The following is a 22,683-nucleotide window of genomic DNA, read 5'->3' as shown; positions in this document are numbered from 1 at the left end:
CATTCCTGCAGCTGAGAGGTGGTCTTTGCTCTCCTTGGATGTGGGCAAGGGCATGTGACTGACAGGTGACCAATGAAGTAAGGTAGAAGTCATACTGTGACTTAAGACTGGCTTACTCTTTCCTGGTGTGCTGACACTGGGAACTTAGTCATCACACTGTGAGGAAGCCTAGGCAGTGTGAAGATGTTACACAACTCCAGCTAGGGTCTCAAGCTGACAGTGAATGGGCCTTCAGGTGATTCCATCTCCTGGCTTTTGAGTCTTCTAGTTGAGTAGGCATGAGAAGCAGGCAGCTGTTCAGCTGAAGTCTGTCAGAATTCTTGATGCAAAGAAACTGTGAGAGCTAGTACCTTACACTATTGTGCTTCCAAGCTGCTAAGTTTTGAGGAATTTATTACAGAGCAGTAAATAACTAATGCACAGGTTAAACAGTATGACAAGAGTACTACATGAATGATGGTCTGCATTTCCTATTGCATCACATTAGGGGACATGTAATGTCAGTGTGACTTGTTACTGATGACGCTTGATCGCTTAAGTGGTGGCCACTTCATCTTTCTTCTTTTTCTTTTTTCAGGCGGAGTCTCGCTCTGTTGCCAGGCTGGAGTGCAGTGGAACGATCTCGACTCACTGCAACCTCTGGCTCCTGGGTTCAAGCGATTCTCCTGCCTCAGCCTCCTGAGCAACTGGGATTACAGGCACGTGCCACCATGACCAGCTAATTTTTGTCTTTTTTAGTAGAGATGAGGTTTCACCATGTTGGCCAGGATGGTCTCGATCTCCTGACCTCGTGATCTGTCCCAAAGTGCTGGGATTCCAGGTGTGAGCCACTGTGCCCAGCCCATCTCTTCATCTTAAATGAATACCTTACCTCTTTATTATTAATATGCAATCGGAAGGAAAGTTTAATTTTGGGTAAAATCAGCTTCCAGCAAGTTTCTTGTCAAGAGCATTTCACTCTACACCATTGTTTTGAGGGTATTTAAAATGGAAACAATTTTAGAAATCATTTTATTCAGTGTCTTCATTTTGTAACCTGATTTAATAAATATTATTAGGTTTCTATTACAGTTACTAGGGACATAAAATGTATGAAATATGATCATTCTCCACTTGGAGCTTATGGATGAAAACTAACATGAATGGCATTCAAAGGGGGTAGATTGAGTAATACTTAATTTGTATTTCAAGATGATTCAACTAAAAGGTTTTTATTTTCCAAAAGACTAAAATGATGTTATTATGATGACTGTAGACTTTAGTCTCCCAAGGCTGGTCAATGCTCTTTCTGAATTATTTTTTTGTCATACAGAATTAAAAGAAAACACATTTTAAGTGTACTCTTATGTTACAAGTTCTATTAGTCCTGTAGTTTAGGGGTTTGAATGTATCTTTTTCTGAAGATAGAAGTGTATGTATTTTAAAATATAGATCTGTCATGTTCCAAATTTCTTCCTATGTAAATAAGAAATAGTGAGCTAAATGAATGTCTAGGAAGTGAAGGCTGTCAGGATACTGTTGTATGATTTTTGAAAAAATATAAGGTACAATGTATTAAGGAACTATGCTAGTATCTAACATAGTGTCCTAAATAGTTGTTGATCGGGTTAATACTATATAGATGAACCATGCTTTTTAATACTGGTTGCATGCTTATGAAAAAAAGTGGATCAAAGGTAACTATATGGAGCCTTTAAAGTTTTTCCACCAATATGAAACCATAGTTTTCTTACTGTGTTTGTTTATTCAGTTCTGGTATATAAGAATAAAGAAATACATTTTTCATTTGTTTTTGGCTTGATAGTGGCACATTTACTTATATTTTTCTGTCCCAAATTATATTTGAATTTCTTGATAGAACATACAATTTAAGACAAAGAAGAAATATTTCCATTTATTTCATTGTTCTCTTTCTGGTAAAACCCTGTTGGCTAGACTACTTTGCTAATGTGGTCAAACTCAAGATATTTAATTTTGTAGGCTCTACAGTTTCACCTGTTACTTGCTCCCAGACTGAATATCTAGCAACATTTTTTCCTAAGTAACTGGCTACAGGAAAAACTTCATAAATGATTGGATAAATCAATCAACAATTTAGTAAATTAAGTCAGACTATAACTGTTGCCAAGTAAAATGGTGTTATATCTTTATACAGAGGGAAGATGTGATTAGAGCTGCTTCAGAATTGTAGGAAGATATAAGAGTAATCCTATCTAGCTGGGGAAGGAGCAATCAAAATACAAATCAGTTCTGGAAAGTGTACAGTTCTGAGAGGCATGTGGTGATAGGCAGCTCTGTATGTTTAACTCTGGGAGGGTGAGATAAAGGTGAAAGAATATAGAATTATTTAAGAAATGGAGCAAAACTACATGGTAAAGAGTTAATGTAGGGGCAGGAAGGAATCACTGGGGGAAGACTTTTGAACAGTGGCAGACAGGAAGGGAGGAGGGTAGAGAGAAAGCTGAATTTTGGAGTGGAGGTGTGGGTTTGGGTACTTAGGATAGAGTGACCAGTTTAAGGATTTGCTCAGGAGGGAACCCATAGAAAGAGACCACTGCTTCAGGTGGTTCCAAGATGATTTATTCCTTCCTTCCTTCCTTCCTTCCTTCCTTCTTCCTTCCTTCCTTCCTTCCTTCCTTCCTTCCTTCCTTCCTTCCCTTCCTTCCTTCCTTCCTTCCTCCCTTCCTTCCTTCCTCCTTCCTTTCCCCTTCTTCTTCTTTCTCCCTCCTTCCTTCCTTCTTCTTTGCCCATATTTCCGCTTTTGCATTTTCCACGCACACCCGCAAACGACCCGCGACAACGCCTTTATTTTCCATGAAGAAAACAGGCCCGATTGCTAAAAAAATCAGTTCATCCGAAAGTCGAGTTTCCAGGAGTTCAGCTTTACCTTGCCCCTTTTCTCCCCATTGAGATCTTGTCGGATCTGTTAATGATTTTGCATGTAAGATTTCATGTCAAGAAAAAAGCAAAGGCTGGGTGCAGCAGCTCATTCTGTAATCTTAAGATGAATACTTTCAAGCGTCAAGGAGAACTTGATTTTCCAACAGCTTGAAAACAGAAGGAATTGGATGATAGACTTTGCAGAGGCTCTGAAAGTGTGCCTCTAGATGAGTGATGTCATCTATACATACCTTTGATAGATGTAATCTGTATTCAGCTTCTCTCCTGACATTTCTGACCACTAGAATCAAGCTGACCTGACCACTGGTCAGCATTCTGGGTATGTGCACATCAGGCCAAGGTGGTATTTTGATTTGCAGTCGCAAGGTTTAGGCTTCAGAGGGGAAGCAGCACTGCTTCCCTTTCTACCTTGGAGAGGTGGAGTAGAAAGTAACCGGGTGGCAGAAATACCCAGGGAGCTTAATGATTGCACTGGCCTTATCACACCACAACACATTGCTCAGCCAGTCCACATTCCTGTCTCTAACACTTGGGGGAAAAAGAGAGCTAATATTGTTGTTCTAATTTTGTAAGCTAATATGGTAGAGACTTTTTTGTTGGTTTCTTTTGCAAATTTCATTCACATTTTTAGTGAAATCTTGTAGACTATTTACTTGGAACACATGAAGTTGGGTGTTCAAAGAAAGGAAAAATAATTACTAGTTATGGAAAAATGGTTTGAGAGTTCTCTGGATCTCTTTATCTCTGGTGGCATATATGACTATTGCTCTGTTTGGATAGGGTCTAAGGATGAATACCTATTCACTTATTCTTCACTTGCTTTCAAGCCATGCCAACTACGAAATCCTCAGATCAGCTACTAAATAAAACAGGAATATGTTATTATGTGACTCATCCTTCTTGTTTCTCCCCCTGTATTTCAAATTTAAAATGGTGTCGTGGGAAGAGATTCAGGATTTCCATTCCTGCTTTTCCCTTTCCTGCCAAGCTCATGACCCCTGCCAGCTCCATCTTTTCCTTCCTCTGCTTACAGTTTTGGTTTGAGTTCTGGATTCTTGGAGTTTATAGAACAAGAGTCATTTAAACTCTTTTTGTTTTTTCCAAATGGAACAAGTGTCTTAATTGAGGTCAGGCCAACACTTAGGGTGACAGAATCTTGTCCTCACCTTCCCTGGCATAGAGAGAATTCATACCAAGGAGAATGGTGTGAAACTGTGAACCCAAAGAGTGTCCATTGGGATAAAGCTGATGCCCAGTTGGAGGCACAACACAGTGACTCTTTTGCCAGGCTCTGTTGTTCTGTTTGGTCCCAAGCCAGATGGCGGCCTGGCGGGTGAACCATTGGCTCTGGCCTTTCTTTCACCTCCTCAGGTATAGGATGAAATGCCCAGCTGTCCCTTTCCTTGCATGAGTGACCCTGTGGAAACAGTAATTGTTCTCATTGTTACTTAATGTTTACATGATTTTGTTTAAATTTGATTTTTAAAAAATATGGTTTATTGGTAGTATGAAAGCATCAAATTACTCAATAAAATTCAGGAGTGGAATTTATTTAACACCATACTCGAGTTTAAACAGAGCTTCTGGAGTGAGCATGAGAGAGGAAGTGGGCAGATTTGAATGAGATTGAACTGGTATAGTTCATGTATTATATATCATTATTTTGATCGCTAGAAGTACTTTTGAGATGTGCTTGCATTAGAGTTTTAGTACATGTTATCTTTTGGCCACTTTGTAACATCCATAAGATGGAAATGAGCATCCAAGGTCTCCCTCAAATGGAAATAATATCCGCTGAATCTGATGGGACTTATGCTTTTATACCTGGATTGTACTATAATATTAGTTATGCCTTATCCGAATAATGGTAACAGCAATAGCATTTACAGGTCTTACCATCTGTCCAGTCTCAAATGTAGTAGGAGCTATTTGAAGCTATCAAGAAGGAATTCTGAAAAAACAACAAAGACCTTGTCATTCTACAGAGCTTCATTTTTAAAGACCTTCTATTTTCATACCAGCTTTGATTTCTATGATTATGATGCATTGCTAGTAGCATTTTTACAATTTTACTTAATTTTTACTTTATTCAAAAGTCTTTTAAAAAGTAACAAGAAATGTCTAGGAAGGTTCTTGATAATGTTTCGGAGACACATAAATGTTTCTAAACAAAGCAAAATTACTTTGGCGTGTTGCAGGGGGCAGGGGTGGTAGGGATGGTGCGTTTCTTCCTGCTGTGGCCCTGTCCAGGGTCTCTTGTTCAGCACTGGATTTGCAGCTCAAAGAGATACCCTAATTTCTGAAGGATCTAGTTGCTGCCTGAGTCACATTTCTATAAGCCACAGAGCTATAAATAAATGATGGTTATCCCACAATTGCCCCTTTTACCATCATGTAACTGAAATGATGCAACTAATATTGTTGATGTTGTTAGGAAAGTAATGGTTCTTGCCTTGCCTTTCTCATAGGATTTTACGATAATGCAATGAGATAGTGGATTCAAAGGTATTTTTAAGATGTTACATGATTGATAAAGAGGCATTACAATTATTACTGTTATTACAATTAATTTTCCTACTATTTTTATCATGACCAACATCATCGTTATTAACATCTTCACTGTCAGGGTATAATTTCTCAGGCCCATCTCCTCTGCCTCCTGAGCAGGAAAGAGAAGGGAAATCATACCCATTGGTTATTACAATTATAAAGACTTTTTTTTTCCTCAGATAATCTGGGGGTTCAATATAATAATGTTTCTGACTCTGGGCCCCTGAATTTCTTTTAATTCTATTGCCGGGAATATTTGACTCCTGCTAAAGGGCTCAACCTAGGCTAGAGGGGCCCGCTGTTTAGGGGAATTTTAGTAGTTCTAATGTGGAGCTTTCTTGATATCAAGCACCATTGCTACTGATTCTGTATTAACTTTGTGTCTCAGTCTGATAACTGGCCTTCTGTCTTGCTTGTATGATGAAATTCTCAACTATACCTTAAATCCAGTCACTGATTTCCTGTATTGGCATTTTGCCTTGGCCTTAGAAACCTGCCCAGAATCTCTTAATCCTCCTTGATTTTCTACACTTTGCTGGCTCTCCACCTCCCCCACACCCATGCCTACACGCATGCCAGATTTAACTCCTGCTTGAGTCTCAGTGTCTTCATCAGAAGTCTAGTGAACGTCTAACATGTTATCTGAGCTATGGTATAAGTAGAATATGGTAAGAAGGATACTAAGGAGGAGGGAAAGTATAGAGGAGGGAGGGAGGAGAGAGAAAAATGGCATGAACATAGCATAAAAGTACAAGGGATAGGTATATTCTTTCTTTCACTAGGGTTGTGACCTTTGTAAAGGCAAAAAATGTTGCCCCCTTTTTTTACTGCTATGTCCCTAGTTTCTGAAACTGCCCAGTATTTAATCTATCCATTAAATATTTGTTGAATAAGTGTTTGCAGGGGCACACTAATTGACTGGTTTGCCTGGAGGACACTTGAATGTGAGCTTTTTAGGACTGGGATCATTGAAGCCTTGTTTGTTGCTTTAGTGCCATATATTTTTGCCAAAATGAATGAATAAATGTTGGGATCAGTGGAGTTGAGGCTAGAAGGCAGAAATTGATAATGTGGATTCTTTTTTTTCTTGAGATGGAGTCTCACTTTGTCATCCAGGCTGAAGTACAGTGACGTGATCTCAGCTCACGGCAGCCTTCATCTCTTAAGTTCAAGCGATTCTCCTGCCTCAGCCTTGCTAGTAGCTGGGATTACACGCACACACCACTATGCCTGGCTAATTATTATATTTTTAGTAGAGACAGGGTTTCACTATGTTGGTCTGGCTGGTCTCGAACTCGTGACCTCAAGTGATCCGCCCGCCACGGCCTCCCAAAATGCTGGGATTTACAGGCATGTGCCACCACGCCCAGCGATAATGTGGATTATTGAATGCTGAACTAAGGATTTGGTCCTTATTGTGACAAGGAGAGATACAGTGTCCTTCTGTATCTTAACATTTACTTTCACTGTCTCATGTACTAAGAGTTTTGTTCTTGCAGTATACTGTAGCTTGAGCTGAAGGGTTCAGAAAGAAAATCCTTTTGATACTAAAAAAAGAAGAGATTTTTTACATAAGATGCTTCTTTTTGAGTTAATATAAATCCAGAATCTTAATTGGTAGATATGTTTCTAAAACATGGTCTTTAAAAATTGCTTATATGGATAGTCAACATGTTTACACACAGCAATGCTGGAAGTATGTTTCTATTCAGTATCATATGAATAATAGCTATGGTTTCAAGTACTCAACAAAGCGATGAAAAGCATCCACTGTTTTCATTCTCGCTGGCTTACTTTGCCATCCTGTGGTTGGTGTTGAGCAATTATTCACTGCTTGAGGCTTCTTGAATCTGGGAACCAGAGTGAATATTTCCAGGTGTCAGATTCATCTCTTCATCTGCCTGTACTTCTGGAGTCTAGCATTGTCCATATTAGACCATAAAGATGTATACTTTTCAAACACTATGATTCTGGGAAAATGAAAACCTATGTAGAGTACAACGCAAATGCTCAGATTGAGTGGGGGGGAGTTTATCTTGATAGACACATGTCAAGGAATTTCTTTTTTAGGTTTTTATCTTCATTGAGTGATTGGACTGCTTATGGGATCAAAGCTCCTTGGATTGTAATAAACATTGTTTCATATATAAATAGGAGCATTTTTTGTGTGTGCGTGTGCATGTATGTCTGCCATAGGATGGAGTATGAAACCAAGCTTGCTTGTCAGGGACAACTGCTTTGCCAGCTATGAACTAAAACTGGAATTGGAATTAGGGCAGGGCCATGGCAAACTCTCACTCAGCACTGGAGTGGCAGGTGTGTCCTCTACAGGGTGGGAGATCATTGTCACTCTTGGCTCCACATTTTCTTCTTATCTTCATCCAAGCACCCGGCAGTTTAGAAAGATAGAGTCCAATTCTGGAGGCAGTTGTCCTCAGCAGGAAGGAACAGGAAAGTTATCTGAAATCTTAGACAAAAGGAACAAAAGGCAGTGGGCTTTTAGGTTTCTGAAGTGTAACTATTCTACGGGAGGAGATTCGTTTTTCTTAGATGAATTACTATAGTCTACTAGATTTTGTTTACATGAGGAGCTGATTTATTTTGGGCTTACTGGTGTGTGGAAGCACAACTAATATTCCCTAACTAATGTTAGAAAACAGGAAATAAAGAAAATATCTGTAATCTCAACATATAATCACTTAATTTTATATTTGATTTTAATGAATAATGAACAATGTAATACAAAGATATTATGAACAATATGATATATGTTGTTTTGATTAGGTTAATTTTTCTTCCTACCACTACCACTATCATAATTGTTATTGTCATCAAGTATTTATTGAGTCCCTGCTTTGAGTGAGGCATAGTCACAGCAAGAGTGAAGAAGAAAAACAAAAGGAAAATGTGGTTTCTTGTAAGGAGATTATTTTCTATTTTGGACTGAACATATATCTTGGAAACAAATTATAATAAATGATTGATTCATTAGGCAAATGATTATTGAGCTCTATTATGTGCAGGCCCTTTGCTCAGCGTTTGAGAAATAATGTTGAACAAGACATTCCTGCCCTTGAGGATACTGTCCAGGGTAAATGATAGACAAGCAAATAAGAATTTCAATAAATTATAATGCATGAATTGTCAATGAAATGCCACAGACAGTGAGTGCTATAAAGAATATTATATTAAAAGATATATTGAAAAGCCTATTGGACAGTGTTGGACACCAGAATAAAAATTTTAATTATTTCTTATATTGGCCCTTAGTGAGAGCCTAAGGCATAACCTTAAATAGGTAATCAATACATTTTATGACTAATGAAGGTAATATAGTTCAACATTTAGCTCTTCCAAAAGAACACTAGGGTGGATCTTGACAAAAATAGTTAAAAGTGCCTTAAGTTTCCTCTGGCATCAGTTGTCTCAGTATTTGCCTTTGCTGGAGCTTAACATTAGCATTTGACAAGTACATAAAGTGCTGATGTTCTATGGTGTGGAGGAAAGAGACTATACATTTTATATTCTGGATTAGCAAGTGTCAAAGTTAGCATTCCATTATGAAATTTAGGAAACCAGATAGGCTTTTTTTTGATGAGAAGAGGGGCTGGGCAATGGATGTTTTCGCCCTTTAAGGAGTATATGTGAATAAAAGAGAAAAAGCTTAGGTCTGTTATACATTGGATATTTTGTCTTTACCTGACATAAAACTTGTTGCAGAATATAATTTTATCCCTAGAGTTACTCCATTTTAAACCAACTGGGCATATTTTCTTTTCTTTATATCAGATGAAAGGAATGAAAGCTACGTGTTTATACTTTATCTGAGTTGTTCAGATCCAGAGTGAAAAATACAAAGGGAACTGTGGAATTTCTCTCCCTGGAGATCTTTAAGAAAAGGTGTAGGTGTTCAGACACTTAATTGACTGAAATTGTTTCTGTAGAGTTTTGTGTGTCCTACTTAAAAAAACAAAAAACAAAAAAAAAAACAAGATGTGTAAAAATCCAGACTTAGAAAATTGATATTATTGAGGATAATTCTTTCCTTTCTAATCCCTATCACTTTAGTTTTCCTACTTGGTGGATTTATTTGGTAATAGTTGAATACTTAAAATTGGTGAGCATTTGACTTAAGAATATTGCTTCATAATATTTTAATTGATATTTGTGAAGAATTTTGAAATTTTCAAAACATTTTACATTATTATATCATTTGCTTCTCAGTGATCTTATGCAGTAGACACGACTGGTATTATGATTTTCTCCCATTTTGCTGTTAAGGAATCTGAGGATAAGAGGCTCTGAGACTTGACTATGAGTTATTAAGTTGTGGGGCTTGGCACAGACCTTTTGATAGCAAATTCTCTGCCCTTTTTGCATGCATGAGGCATTACTTTTGTTTGGTTTGGTTTGGTTTGGTTTGGTTTTGGTTTTGGTTTTTGAGATGGAGTCTTGCTCTGTTGCCAAGGCTGGAGTGCAGTAGTGCGATCTCGGCTCACTGCCGTCTCCGCCTCCCTGGTTCAAGCGATTCTCCTGCCTCAGCCTCCTAAGTAGCTAGGACAATGGGCACCTGCCACCATGCCCAGCTAATTTTTTGTATTTTTGGTAGAGATGAGGTTTCACCATGTTAGCCAGGATGGTCTCGATCTCCAGACCTTGTGATCTGCCCACCTCAGCCTCCCAAAGTGCTGGGATTACAGGCATGAGCCACTGTGCCTGGCTACTTTTTCTTAAATTGGAGTATTTATGCTGTTTTATATTGAAATCAAGTCACTGAAGATTCTGGAGAATAGGATAATATCTCTGGATCATTCATTTCTTCTTTCTGTAAGCTGAATGATGGCTGAGGGAAAGGAAAATATGTTTTGGGGTCCCCACTAGTTACTTTTTTGATCATTTGCCACTTTCTTACTAATGCAGTGTTGTAGATGGTAACTGGGGGTTCTCCGATGGGTTCACAAAAATAATTTAACTTATAAAATTACTGCATTGGTAGTACTGGAACTAACCAGTTGCTCCTAAAATAGTGCATTTTGGTTTGAAAAATAGATTGGGTTTCTAGGAAATGGAGTAAGTTTGTTAGTGTACTAAGATTAAGCACTTTCTCATAACCATATTAGCTATGTATGATATCCACTTCAGCTTACCATTAATAAATTAGACCATGCACTTAAAAGAACCAAAATAAAATCAGTTTATTAACTGTTGAGTCTTTACATTAGAACCACAGTCTATATAGGTTGTTTTAAAGTTAATATTCCAAATGTGCACAGCAAATAAAATCTCTAGGAAGAAAAATAGGATATATTATTGAGGGTTACTAGATTAGGCTTCATGTATTGAGATAATTTTACTTTGTAGTTCTGGTTTGAAAAGTTTATTTTCTCTGAACACTTCCTGCATACAAAATACGTATTGACTGTAGAGAATTTAAAAATATCAGAAAAAGACAAAGAAAGGAGTCCCTTGTTAACCCTTCTGTTTGAGAGCAGTTTTGGTAAGAAAGGAAGGTGAGTTCATTTTCTAAGAAGAACTAATTAGTAGGGCGCTATGGTAACTGACATAATTCAGGAGCATGCAACCGTAGCGGACAGTAGGAGAATATGCTTAGGGGATGATTGCAGGTGAGTTTGATTAGCTAAATTATGGTGAACCATGATTTCCAGGATAAGAGATTTGTTGTTGTCCAATGGAAGGGATTCCAGAGCTCTTCTAATCCAGGATTTGCTTTCCAGGTAAGGAAACCAAACTGAGTTGCTCAAATTACTGAGAGGAGGAATTGGGGCTAGCACCCGAGCTTCTTGGTTAATAAGCTAATGTTTCTTCTGTTGTACAATCTCATGTGTTGCCATTGTTAATTCTGAGAGAGAGCACAGCAGTGCTTTTTGAATGAATTCTTACAGTCTTAGAAAAAGAAGGTTGCTTAGAAGGGGGAAGTTATTTAAAATTGGAAGACGAGTTAAGCTCATTTTGATAATCCAGACATGCGATGATGGAGTCACCAATGGCTAGAGTGATGAGGAGAAAGGAAGTGCCATTAAAATAAGTGAGAACATTTGAAGAGTAAGCTTATGGTGGGAAAGCTTATGGTGGAAAAGAAAATTTGTTCTATTTTGAACAAATTAGAAATCAAGGAGAAGTGTTTGATTAGGCAGATAATAATATGGGGCTGATATTCTAGGTGTTAAATTATATTTAGCAGCTAAGGAGGATTGACTGGCTGGTTAGCATGCAATATAATCCTTTCACACAGTACTACTGAGGGCAGTTTAGTTCTAGGAAGTCTCCCCCTGACTCCTGCTTCAAGGAAAGATTAGTTATCTATTAGATGCATCACTGACTGAAACATTTGTTTAATACACTGGTGTAGGCAAACTCACCTCAAAAATACCAGTACTGGCCTGATTATATAATTGTATGATGCTTCTTTTTCTCCTATAAAGGTGTTCATAGAATGCAATCCCATGTAAAAGCTATGTGTTAAAGAAAATGATGTAACCCTTCAACCCTCATCAGGCTTTGTGACATTTTATGGCATGATTGCATTTATTGTCATGATAGTAATTCAGTTTAATAATGTTAACTAGTTTCATTTGTACCACATATTTGCCCTAGTCATTCATCCTTTGTTGTTTTAAACTTACATGTACTGGGAAACCACATATAATAGCTCATAGTTCTTGATGTTTCTACTCAAAGGCGGAGAACTTGAGCTATTATCTAGATAGTCTATGAAAATTTTAAAGATGGGGCAGTGCCTTTGTTTAATTCCTCTTTGTGTATTTTCAAGGATTTGAAAGTAAATAATGAGAGGTCGGTATTTTGCTAGCAATGATTGGTACACTCACCTGACAAAATAAAAGTGATTTCTTTTTCTGTGGTTTAAAGAATTTTTTTTTTTTGATACATAGTCATAGATTTTTGGAGTCAGATAGGGACTGTGGAGATTGTCTAATTCAGGGATAATACCTGGTTTCCATTTCCATGCTGACTTTAGAATTTAGTAGTGGCTGTTTAGAGCAAGGTTGAGAATTCCCACATTTTTGGGTTCAGCTCAGCATTAAAGAGTGTAATGATAAATTATTGATGTCTTTTATGGGAATGGGGAGTGCCCGCACAAACGTCATGTACTTGCTATCCTGATCTAGTCTAGTTCTTTTGTTTCTCAGGTGAGGAAACTAAAATCTACTGAACCTAGTCTGTAATAATCAGTTAGGTTGTAAAGTGTTCTTTTATACTAATTTCTTTGAAACAGAGTTTTTCTTTACAAATACTTTTAAAAATAATGGACAATTGGCCAGGCATGGTGGTTCAAGTGATTCTCCTGCCTCAGCCTCCCGAGTAGCTAGGATTACTGGCATGCACCGCCACGTCCAGCTAATTTTTGTATTTTTAGTAGAGATGGGGTTTCACCGTGTTGGACAGGATGGTCTTGATCTCCTGACCTCATGATCTGCCCACCTCGGCCTCCCAAAGTGCTGGGATTCCAGGTGTGAGCCACTGCTCCCGGCCTAGGAATTTCCTATTTAGTGAACTTAATGTGTATACTTGTAAGTGCTCTAGAGTTTTTAAGCCCTATATGGATTTTAGTTATTAATAGGGATTTGGTCCGTTATGCAATAAGATTGTGCATCTAGGAGTTTGATTTTTTTTCTAGTGTTTTGCTCACAAGTTTTCTAGACTGCCCGGATTTTTCCTTTGAGCATGATTTTTATCCTTAACTTTGCTGTCACCTCGGAGTAGCTTCTTTTGGTTAGTATTCTCTATATTCCTGAGTCCCTGTGTGTCAGAGAATGTAAGAGTTGAAAGTAGTAGACTACCACAAGGCAACAAACATTGCTTTTTAAAAGCTCATTAAAAACTATCTAAAGTGACTCTCAAGGGACCTTTAGAGGCTTCTTTGAAAAGCTTTGTTTACTAGTAGCCTTCTGTACTAGTCAGCGTTCTCCAGAGACAGAAACAATAGGATATGTATTTATGGATGGATGGATGGATGGATGGATGGATGATAAGGGGTTTATTAGGGGAGTTGACTAACACAATTGTGGAGGCCGATAAGTCCCACGATAGGCCATCTACAAGCTGGAGAACCAAGTTAGTCGATTGTGAACCAGGGAAGCTGAGGGCCTAAGAGCCCAAGGAGCTGCAGGTGTGAGTCTCAGGGTCCAAAAGCCAGAGACCCTGGAGTTCTAACATCCAAGGTCAGGAGAAGAAGGGTGCCCTGACTATGGAAGAGTGGGAAGAAATTCACCCTTCCTCCACCTTTTTGTTCCATCTGGTCCCCCAGTCGATTGGATGGGTGCCCATCCACATTCAGGGCAGCAGATCCTTCTCACCAGTCCACCAACTCACACACTAATCTCTTCCAGAAACACCATCACAGATACACACAGAAGTAATGTTTTATCAGCTATCTAGGTATTCCTTAATTTAATGAAGTTGGCACCCAAAATTAATCATCATACCTTCTGTTTAGGAATGTCAGTGGTCGAGAATGTGGACTGTACTGTCTGACAAATGTGGTTCAAATCTTGCCTCTGCCCCATGACCTTGGGACTTTCAACACTTTTCATAACCTCTTTAAGGCTTCATCATCTTCACCTGTAAAATGCGAGTAATACTTACTACTCTCAGGTTATTGTAAAGATCACATGAACTGAGGTATATGATGTGTTTGGTGTTGTACCTGGCACATAGAGTGCTATCAGTGAGTGGTAGCTATTATTATAGATCAAAGGATCTAGGCTTAGAAGAGTAATCCAGGGATGTAGTCTGTGCTCTATTAGAGCAATCTGCATAGACATGCCTCTGTGGGCTAAGGGGTCAGAATAAGACCAAATGAAAGTCTCTTGAGAGTCGAGTCTCAGGGTTGGTAGATTTAGCTCCACCATGGACTGTTTAACTGTGGCATGCTTAATGATTTAATCTGAAGTCCTTGGAGTGAAGGTGTATGCTTGTATGTGGATTCAACAAACATTTATTAAGCATCTGCTACTGCCAGGACTTTGTGGGTGCTGGTATTACAAAAAAAAGCAAGTTGGCCTGTGTCCTTTTGTAGTTTATATTCCAACTATGAGACAAATATGCAAACAAATGACTGATATTAAATACAACATAAGTGCTTTAAGGTAAATGCAGCATGGTCCAGGGGATAAAGTGAGTTAGAGAGAAGTTGTTCTTTGTTAATATTTTATCCTCAGGGCTAAGAATGCCCTTATTATAGAAGGACCTTCAGTAAGTTCAATGAATTATTTTGATATTTTTAGTATAGATTAATCCTTCAAACACCAAACATATTGAAAATGTAAGTTAACTTTGGGTATTTAAGTGACAGAAGCCCATCTTTAAATTTTCCTAGCAATATTATTTATCCTTAATCTTCACAACTTAGGTGGATAGGAGTTACAGGCAAAATCTTGTTAATTATGTGAAGCCTACTAATAGCTGCAATATACAGAAGGGTTTCTTAGTCACTCAGAGTGGGTGTGTTTCTAAATGATCATTTACACCTATGGGAAATATTGCTGGCATTTGAGAAATGACTCTAATATTAGTTAGAATAAAAGTGATATTAATTAGAATAATAGTTGGATATTCATGATTAAAATATTAGCTACTATGTATTAAACACTGTCTACCAGAAATAACACTAGGAAATATATGTATTTTGGTAGTTTATATATAAGATTAAAATAATATTTCTATGAAGAGCGAATTCCCCTCATTTACTATTTGTTTAGCTAATTTTAAAGTTTGTATAAAAAATGGAAAAATGCTGCTCTTTCTTAGTCTCTGAGTTTTTAATGGCAGGAGTCATAGGGAAATTTTTGATGTACTTACAAAAAGCACCTGAGGAATATAGAGCAAATAGATCCAAATCATAAACATATATTGGTAAATGAGCAAAAATGGAAAATAATTTGTGTTGAAGGACTGTTGAAACAGTTTTAATAATAGCTCTTAAAAAAGAGTCGCTAGGATGTGCTTTGAGAACTATACCTTCTACAACACAATGGCATCATTAAGTTTTTAATATTTGGGTACGTAGTAGTTAGCGTCATGGGCTCTGAAGCCAGACTTTCTGTTTACAATTTTAGTTCTTCACTTACCAGTGTCACTTTGGGCAAATAATTTAGTGTCTTCATGCCTCAATTTTATCATCTATTAATTTAGGATAATAATAGAACTTCCCTCATAAGGTCATTGTGAGGATTAAATGAGTTCATATACGTTGGGCACTTAGAGCAGAGCCTGGAACACAGTAAGCTCCCAGTAAATGTTAGTTGTTGTTATTGTCATTATTTTTCTTTGTAGAGAGGAGGAGAGATGGAACTTCTGATGCTTATTTTTAATCTATGTTACAGAGTCTTGCCTTTGGTATATTTTTTCTAAACTATTTTGTTTGTTTCAGCCTTCTTAAAGTCACGCTTCGCAACCCTTTCTGAACTAAAGCGTCCAGGCTTTGAAATTCAGTAGCTGATAATGTCATAAAAGGAGAAAACTAAACATTGTATGTCTTTTGTTTAACCTCTGTTACAGTACCAAATAGTATTACAATTTATTGATATTTGTGGTAGTATTTTCTATTGAGCTGTGAGCTTTTTGAAAGAAAAAACCTACACTGTTGTGTTTAGTACACTGTCTGGTACTAGGTATGAGGCCTGAGCCCCTAATAGTTGTTCTATTAACTATTCTAACATCTCATTTATCAGGTTTACCTAATAGTGTGCTTTTCAAATTTAAAAACAAGTGAATTTCCTAGCTGTCTAGCTACATGAATTAAAGTGCATTACTTTAAATACGAAGATTTTATTTTTTTTAACGATTTAGGATAATTTTTCTTATAAGCATTGAGCACATCCCATCCTTCGTAAGCATAATGTAAATTCATCATTATGCATACTGTTTATTTGGGCTGTAATATAGTGTCTCCATGGAGGGTATTGATATATGCTTGGTTGTTTGGTTCTATATCACATATTCTCAGGATGCCTTATGCATTTTTTCTTTGCATCTTATGTATTATTTTTCTCTTATTATTATAATATATCAATTTCTTTCTTATATTCTTTCTTTCTGACACATCTAGCAACCCTAACTTCCTAAATTCAAATTTAATGCTTCTAACCTGCTGCGGATTGATTTGCTAATTTTAAAGTTTGTATAAAAAATGTTTGTATAAAGTTTGTATAAAAAAGTAGAAACATTAGAACCTAAAGAAAAAGAAAGATTTATTAATAAGATCTTAACCAAGCTTGAGGGCGTCTTCTGTGAGTAAAATGCAGAAGTTCAGCACATAGAGGGTGTGACATCTATTTAGCTAGCCATATAGGTTTTACACTTTCTTTATGACATTGCTCAGGTTGTCAAATATGTGTGGCCTGCAGGCAAGTGATTTTTTTATTATATTAACGTCTGTACAAAAGAATGGAATTCTCATCTTCAGTATTTCCATAGTGTTAACTTATGGCGTGGGAATTCAAATGCAGATCTCCCTTACTCCAAAGTCCATTTTCCTTGCTGCTAGACTCATGTTATAAAAAAGTTAATATTGTTAATTATTATAGTTCATTAAAGTGCCATGGTAACTAGGGTAGTTTTTGGTTTAAAACACAAACTCGGCCGGGCACAGTGGCTCATGATTATAATCCCAGCACTTGGCAGGCTGAGGCAGGAGGATTGCTTGAGCTCAGGAGTTTGAGACTAGCCTGGGCAACATAGTGAGACCTTATCTCTACAAAAAAATGTAAAAAGTAGCGGGATGTGGTGGTATATACCTATGGTCCTAGCTACTTGGGAGGCCAAGGTGGAAGGATTGCTTGAGCCCAGGAGGTTAAGGCTGTAGTGAACTATGATAGTGACACTGTACTTCAGCCTGGGCAACACAGCAAGACCCTGTCACAAAACACAAAAAACCACAAATTCTTTGTCTTTGTCCTATTATTGGCATTTTTTCCTATTTGAGTTTTAAAAAATATCCCCAATTATGGATTATTTAAATATTTAATTGATGGATACGTATTCAACATATATTTTACAATAGTAAGTTACACAGATATAGGTTACATTTAATAACATGTACTTTTAAAAGGTCTACAATTTAAATAACCTGATTACTATGTATATTTATAGGCTTTGAGCTCAATACACGTGCCCAACTACATAGAAGAAATACTTAAATGTGCCTATTTTACTTACAGTGTATAAAATGCTAGAAAAATATTAAAAAGATGCAAAATGAAGTAGCTTTGAGGCATTTGGGATTAGACATGGATTCAAATCATAGTTTTAATCTTAGAATGTTAGCTTTTTCAGTACTTCCCAAGGTTACTGTAAGGATTAAGTCAAGTAGCATTAACATGGGATGCACCATTTGACAATATTTGATCCTTCATGATCTCTTTCTTCTTCATTGTTTCCATCTATATAATTTTGAATCTTGATAAAAAAGAGGGAACAAAAAAGTATAGGAGAGAATGAAATATATTTATTAAGCAAAAGCAACTATGGGTTACATATTGTGCTTCAAAATGAATATTTTACTTTTATCATTTTGTTGCATGCAGAACCCCTTTAATTTAGCCTTCATTGGACTGAAGTAGAAATGTAAGAATTGGAGCTTATTTTCATTTCTGAGGTAAGTTCATTTGTAGAAAAATTAGTATATTTGAATCAGTCTGCTGTTTCTTTGGAAACTTTGTCATTTGCATGTACTCAGAAATACTGCAATTATCCATGAAATGCTGTTAGTGTGAAGTCGTGATGAGGGTCCCAGGCTAGGTGTTCGGAGCTCCCTGTCAACACCTGGGCTGTGCTGCAGATGCCCTTCAGTGTTGTGACCCTAGTTCCTTGACGTCTTTGTGTCAGTTTGCTTATTTTTAAAATGGGAATGGTGTGACAGTTGGCCCTGCTTACCTTCCAGCTTACATGTTATAAGAATCAATTGAGATCATGGATATGAAAGTATTTTATTATGAAAAATGTAAGGTAAAAGTAGTAATATTGTGAACTGTCACAGTGAGTTAAATGGGAATTAACAGTTACATGCAGAGAATCTTTTTAAGCATGAAACTTTTGAATGTTATTGTAGCCTAGTGCCCCTGGAACAGTAGTAAGACAGGGCCATCTTATATGTTGTTTCTGAATAAACTGGCAAACAAATAGAAGAAAAGGAAGAGGAGGAAGCAGCTGAGGAGGAAAGAAAACAAAACTAAACTGATTATATGGTCTTGAAAGCATTGGCATTTTTAGAATTACACATCACTTGGAAATTTTTGAAGGAATTATTAATCTATAGGCAATTAAAAATGAATTTTCTGGCCAGGCGTGGTGACTCACTCTTGTAATCCCAGCACTTTGGGAGGCTGAGGTGGGAGGATTACTTGAGCTCAGGGGTTTGAGACCAGCTTGGGCAACATGGAGAAACCCTGTCTCTACAAAAAATACAAAAGTTAGCTGTGGGTCTCACCTACTCGGGATGCTGAGGTGGGAGGATCACTTGAGGCTGGGAGGTCAAGGCTGCAGTGAGCTGAGATTGCATCAGTGTACTCCAGCCTGGGCGACAGAGTGAGACCCCTTTTCAATAAAATAAAAATAAAAATGAATTTTCCATTAAAAACCAGCTTATATTATTTTCAATGTTTTTACATTTCTTGCTGTGGAGAAAACCCTAGTCCCTTCTCTAGAATTTTAATCATTCATCTGGATGCCTTGATATATGTGGTATGATGCTTAGTAAAATGGAATGGATATTTCTTCTATCTCCATGAGTTTTTCCATTTGTTTGGTTTTCTTTTTACCTGCCTTTATTTCTGTTGTTGTTACTCTTCCATCCACCAAGAACATGTGGTCCTCTTATCTCTGGGCTGAGGTTTTTTCGCATGTCCTTTTATTCTTTCTTCATCTCACAAAAGATATACCTAGGTTTTTTAAAGGTGCCAGGATACTATTGAATGAACGTAATTACTATAGGATAATGGTTTGGCTTTGTGTCCCCACCCAAATCTCATCTCAAATTGTAATCCCCAGAATCCCTCTGTGTTGGGGGAGGGACCTAGTGGGAGGTGATTGGATCATGAGAATGGTTTTATCGTGTTGAACAGTTCCTCCTTCACACACTCTCCCCTCTTGCCTGTTGGACGGGCTTGCTTTCCCTTCACCTTCCACCGAGATTCTAAGTTTCCTGAGGCCTCCTAGCCATGCTTCCTGTTAAGCCTGTGGAACTGTGAGTTACTTAAACCTCTTTCCTTTATAAATTACCCAATCTTGTGTGTATCTTTATAGCAGTGTGAAAATGGATGAATATACTATATTTCTTTCCAGTATCTGTTTTGGGAGAGGAATGCTGGTCAGCTGCTAGTAAAATCATCTCCATGTACTCCATTATTTAGGTATTGTTTGATTCTAGTGTGGTGGTCATGACTACCTAGGTGGTCATTTTTGTCTAATGTTGCAGCTGCTATTTCTGTTTCTTTGTCTAGAAGAAAATGTTATATTTTCCTCTCATAGCTTACTTATTCTGTTCCTTGCATAATGATTGAGGTGACTGTATTCAAGGCCTTAACAATGATTAACATCATGTCCCTTAATCTTCAGAGCTAGCCCAAGAGTTTCATTCTCCTGTGGCCACTGTAACCTCCAAACTATGAGTAATCTGGCAAGTACTTTTGTGTTCTCTTTATTGCAAATCATATTCTTTTTTATCTTTAAGAAATGTTTCTTAGCAAATAGTAAGTCATTTATTTGACTTCTCCAAAAAATAATTGACTATTTAAAGAAAAATAGTTTTAAGGAACATTTACCAGTTGCTTTTTTATGTAGATAGTGAGTGTAGGATGTAGCAAAAAGACCGGGTTTCGTAGTCTTCACTGTTTAGTTCTGGGCATGCATGCTCTCTGAGCCTTAAATTTTATAGTTGTAAAGAGGGTGTAGTGTTGGGATTGTTAGGCTTAAATGAGATAGTATATATAAAATGCCTAGTACATTGAGGAGCACAAAGAAGTTCACAGAATAATGTAATTATTGTTATTACGGGTATCTTCTCCTCATTGTTGTTGTCATTATCACCATGATTATGTGGGAAAACCTAAAGGGAGTTTTGTACTAAGGGGCTCAAAATGGAATGCGTTGTTGATGAAGGTCTCGATACAGTAGATCACCTTGACAAATTGTGTGTAGTCATCGTTTCTTTGATACACCATTCATCTTCGTTAAGATGAGACTATCCAGCCAGCCCTAGAGATGTGCCAACATTTCTGGCTGAGATTACTATAGGCTTATGAAAATGGGTTAATTGGTCACTGATGAGCTGTGTTTCTGGGAATAGGGTTAGAGTTTTATGAAATGCATAATTTAACTTTAGACTTATCTACTCTCAGGAGTAGGCAGTTATTTAAGTAGTAGCCAATTTGAAAGAAAAAAAATCTACCTTTTCAGTTTGTTTCCTTTTTATGGATAAAATGAAAAAATTCCATCCTGAAATCAGATTTTAAGGAAGAGATACATACAGTGATTAACCCTCCAGCTTCCTTTTGCCTACACACACACACACACACACACACAGGCACACACACACTTTATCTTCTGTTTTTCATTCAGAATATGACTGCATAAGCTGTAGGGGTTAGCTAGCAGCACATTGAATAGCTTCTTGCTGCCAGTTTGGGGGATGATTGAAATTATTGACCCTTACATGAAGACGAAATGAAATCTGTTTATGCAAGAATACTAGAAAAAAATCTTCTCTATTCAGAAAATACTTTACCTCTTAGAATCTTTAACATGAAGTCAGTCACATGATGTAAAAAAGCCAATTAAAAGTCAATTAAGGCCAGGCGCGGTGGCTCATGCCTGTATTTCTAGCACTTTGGGAGGCCAAGGTGGGTGAGGTTGGGATTTTGAGACCAGCCTGGCCAACATGGTGAAACCTCATCTCTACTGAAAGTACAAAAATTAGCTGGGCATGGTGGCAGGCGCCTGTAATCCCAGCTACTCGGGAAGCTGAGGCAGGAGAGTAGCTCGAACCCGGGAAGCTGAGGTTGCAGTGAGCCGAGATCATGGCATTGCACTTCAACCTGGGCAACAGTGAGACTCTGTCTCAAAAAAAAAAAAAAAAAAAAAGTCAATTAAACATTTTTAATGGTGGAAGTCTTATCAAAGTTTTATATTCCGAATTTGTCTTCCAAATACTTTGAAAAAAGAATAAACATTTCAAAGGCTACAGGAATTCTGTTTAGAGGATTTGGTTAAGCTAGCTAAAAACCTGGATAGCAGTTGCCCATGACATTTTAATTATTCTATCTAAAAAAGATGAATTTCTATGTCACATAAAGACATGCATTTAAGGTACTATGATATATATTTTTGACTGAACTTTTTGCACAAGATGCATTTCTGAAATAAGTAAATGGAATATTTTAAATGTCATTTGTGAATCTATTTTTAAAGCAGTATTTAACATCTAATAGACCTCGTGTGCTACTGTAGATGTTCTTATTTACATGTAAAGGAGGGCATGCTATTTGTATCTCTTTTCTTAGTTGTGTGGGAGATGCAGTTATTTTCTGAGGGGAGTGAAGGAAAAGAAGGGGTATGTTATAATTTGAGGACATAGTTATTATGGGAGACTTTCTTAAGGAACCAAAAAGAAAGGAAGTATTGGTGAGCAGCGGTCAGAAACTAGTCAATACTGATAACAATGTATAGTGGTCCCAATAGGTTCATAATTACCTTAAAAGGAAAACAGGAAGCAAATATAGAGAAGATTGAATAGTCGTATGCCAGGGTAAAGAAAAGGCCCCTGCCCTCAAAGAGTTTATAATTTTATTCACAAACTAGAATTATCTATCTTAAAGTCCCATAGTTTTTAAGCTGCCTGCAGACAATTACAGTCTAGTTCTAGTGTATCTTGTGGAATCTTTATTTTTCAGATTGTCTTCAAGTACCTAGCTCCATGCTTACAGTTTATACTCCCAAATATTGGTTAAATTAAACCGGATGGAATCAAGTGCTAAAGGAAAAGTCATGCTTTTATTCTTCTTCCAGTGATGGACAGCAGAAGTTTTAGAGTAATCAAGATCTGAATTTAAAACCTGGCTCTGCCACTTAGGTGGTCTTGGGCAAGTACCAAGCTCTGAGCTTTTATTTCCTCTGTTGTAAAATCATGATTATCATACTTATTTCATAAGTTAGCTGAATGGGTAAATGACTGTGTGTGTGTGTGTGTGTGTGTGT

General features: G+C 37.3%; 1 protein-coding gene across 3 annotated transcripts in view; it reads left to right on the top strand.

The window, feature by feature from the left end:
- EPS8 (epidermal growth factor receptor pathway substrate 8) overlaps positions 1-22,683 on the top strand; it is a 167,416-nt gene that overhangs the window by 31,530 nt on the left and 113,203 nt on the right. The window contains exon 1 of one of the 3 annotated variants that reach the window (XM_031650312.1): positions 19,692-20,107. The exons of the other annotated variants lie outside the window; for them this stretch is intronic. Coding sequence (XP_031506172.1) covers positions 20,096-20,107 — 12 coding nt within the window. The 5' untranslated portion in view covers positions 19,692-20,095. Of the gene's footprint in view, positions 1-19,691; positions 20,108-22,683 lie in introns of those variants that run through there. 3 annotated transcript variants of the gene reach the window in all.

Source organism: Papio anubis, chromosome 9 (assembly GCF_008728515.1).
Source record: "Papio anubis isolate 15944 chromosome 9, Panubis1.0, whole genome shotgun sequence".
Taxonomy (NCBI): Eukaryota; Metazoa; Chordata; class Mammalia; order Primates; family Cercopithecidae; genus Papio; species Papio anubis.
The sequence above is the reverse complement of the archived record's forward strand: the minus strand, read 5'-3'. Positions and strand labels throughout refer to the sequence as shown.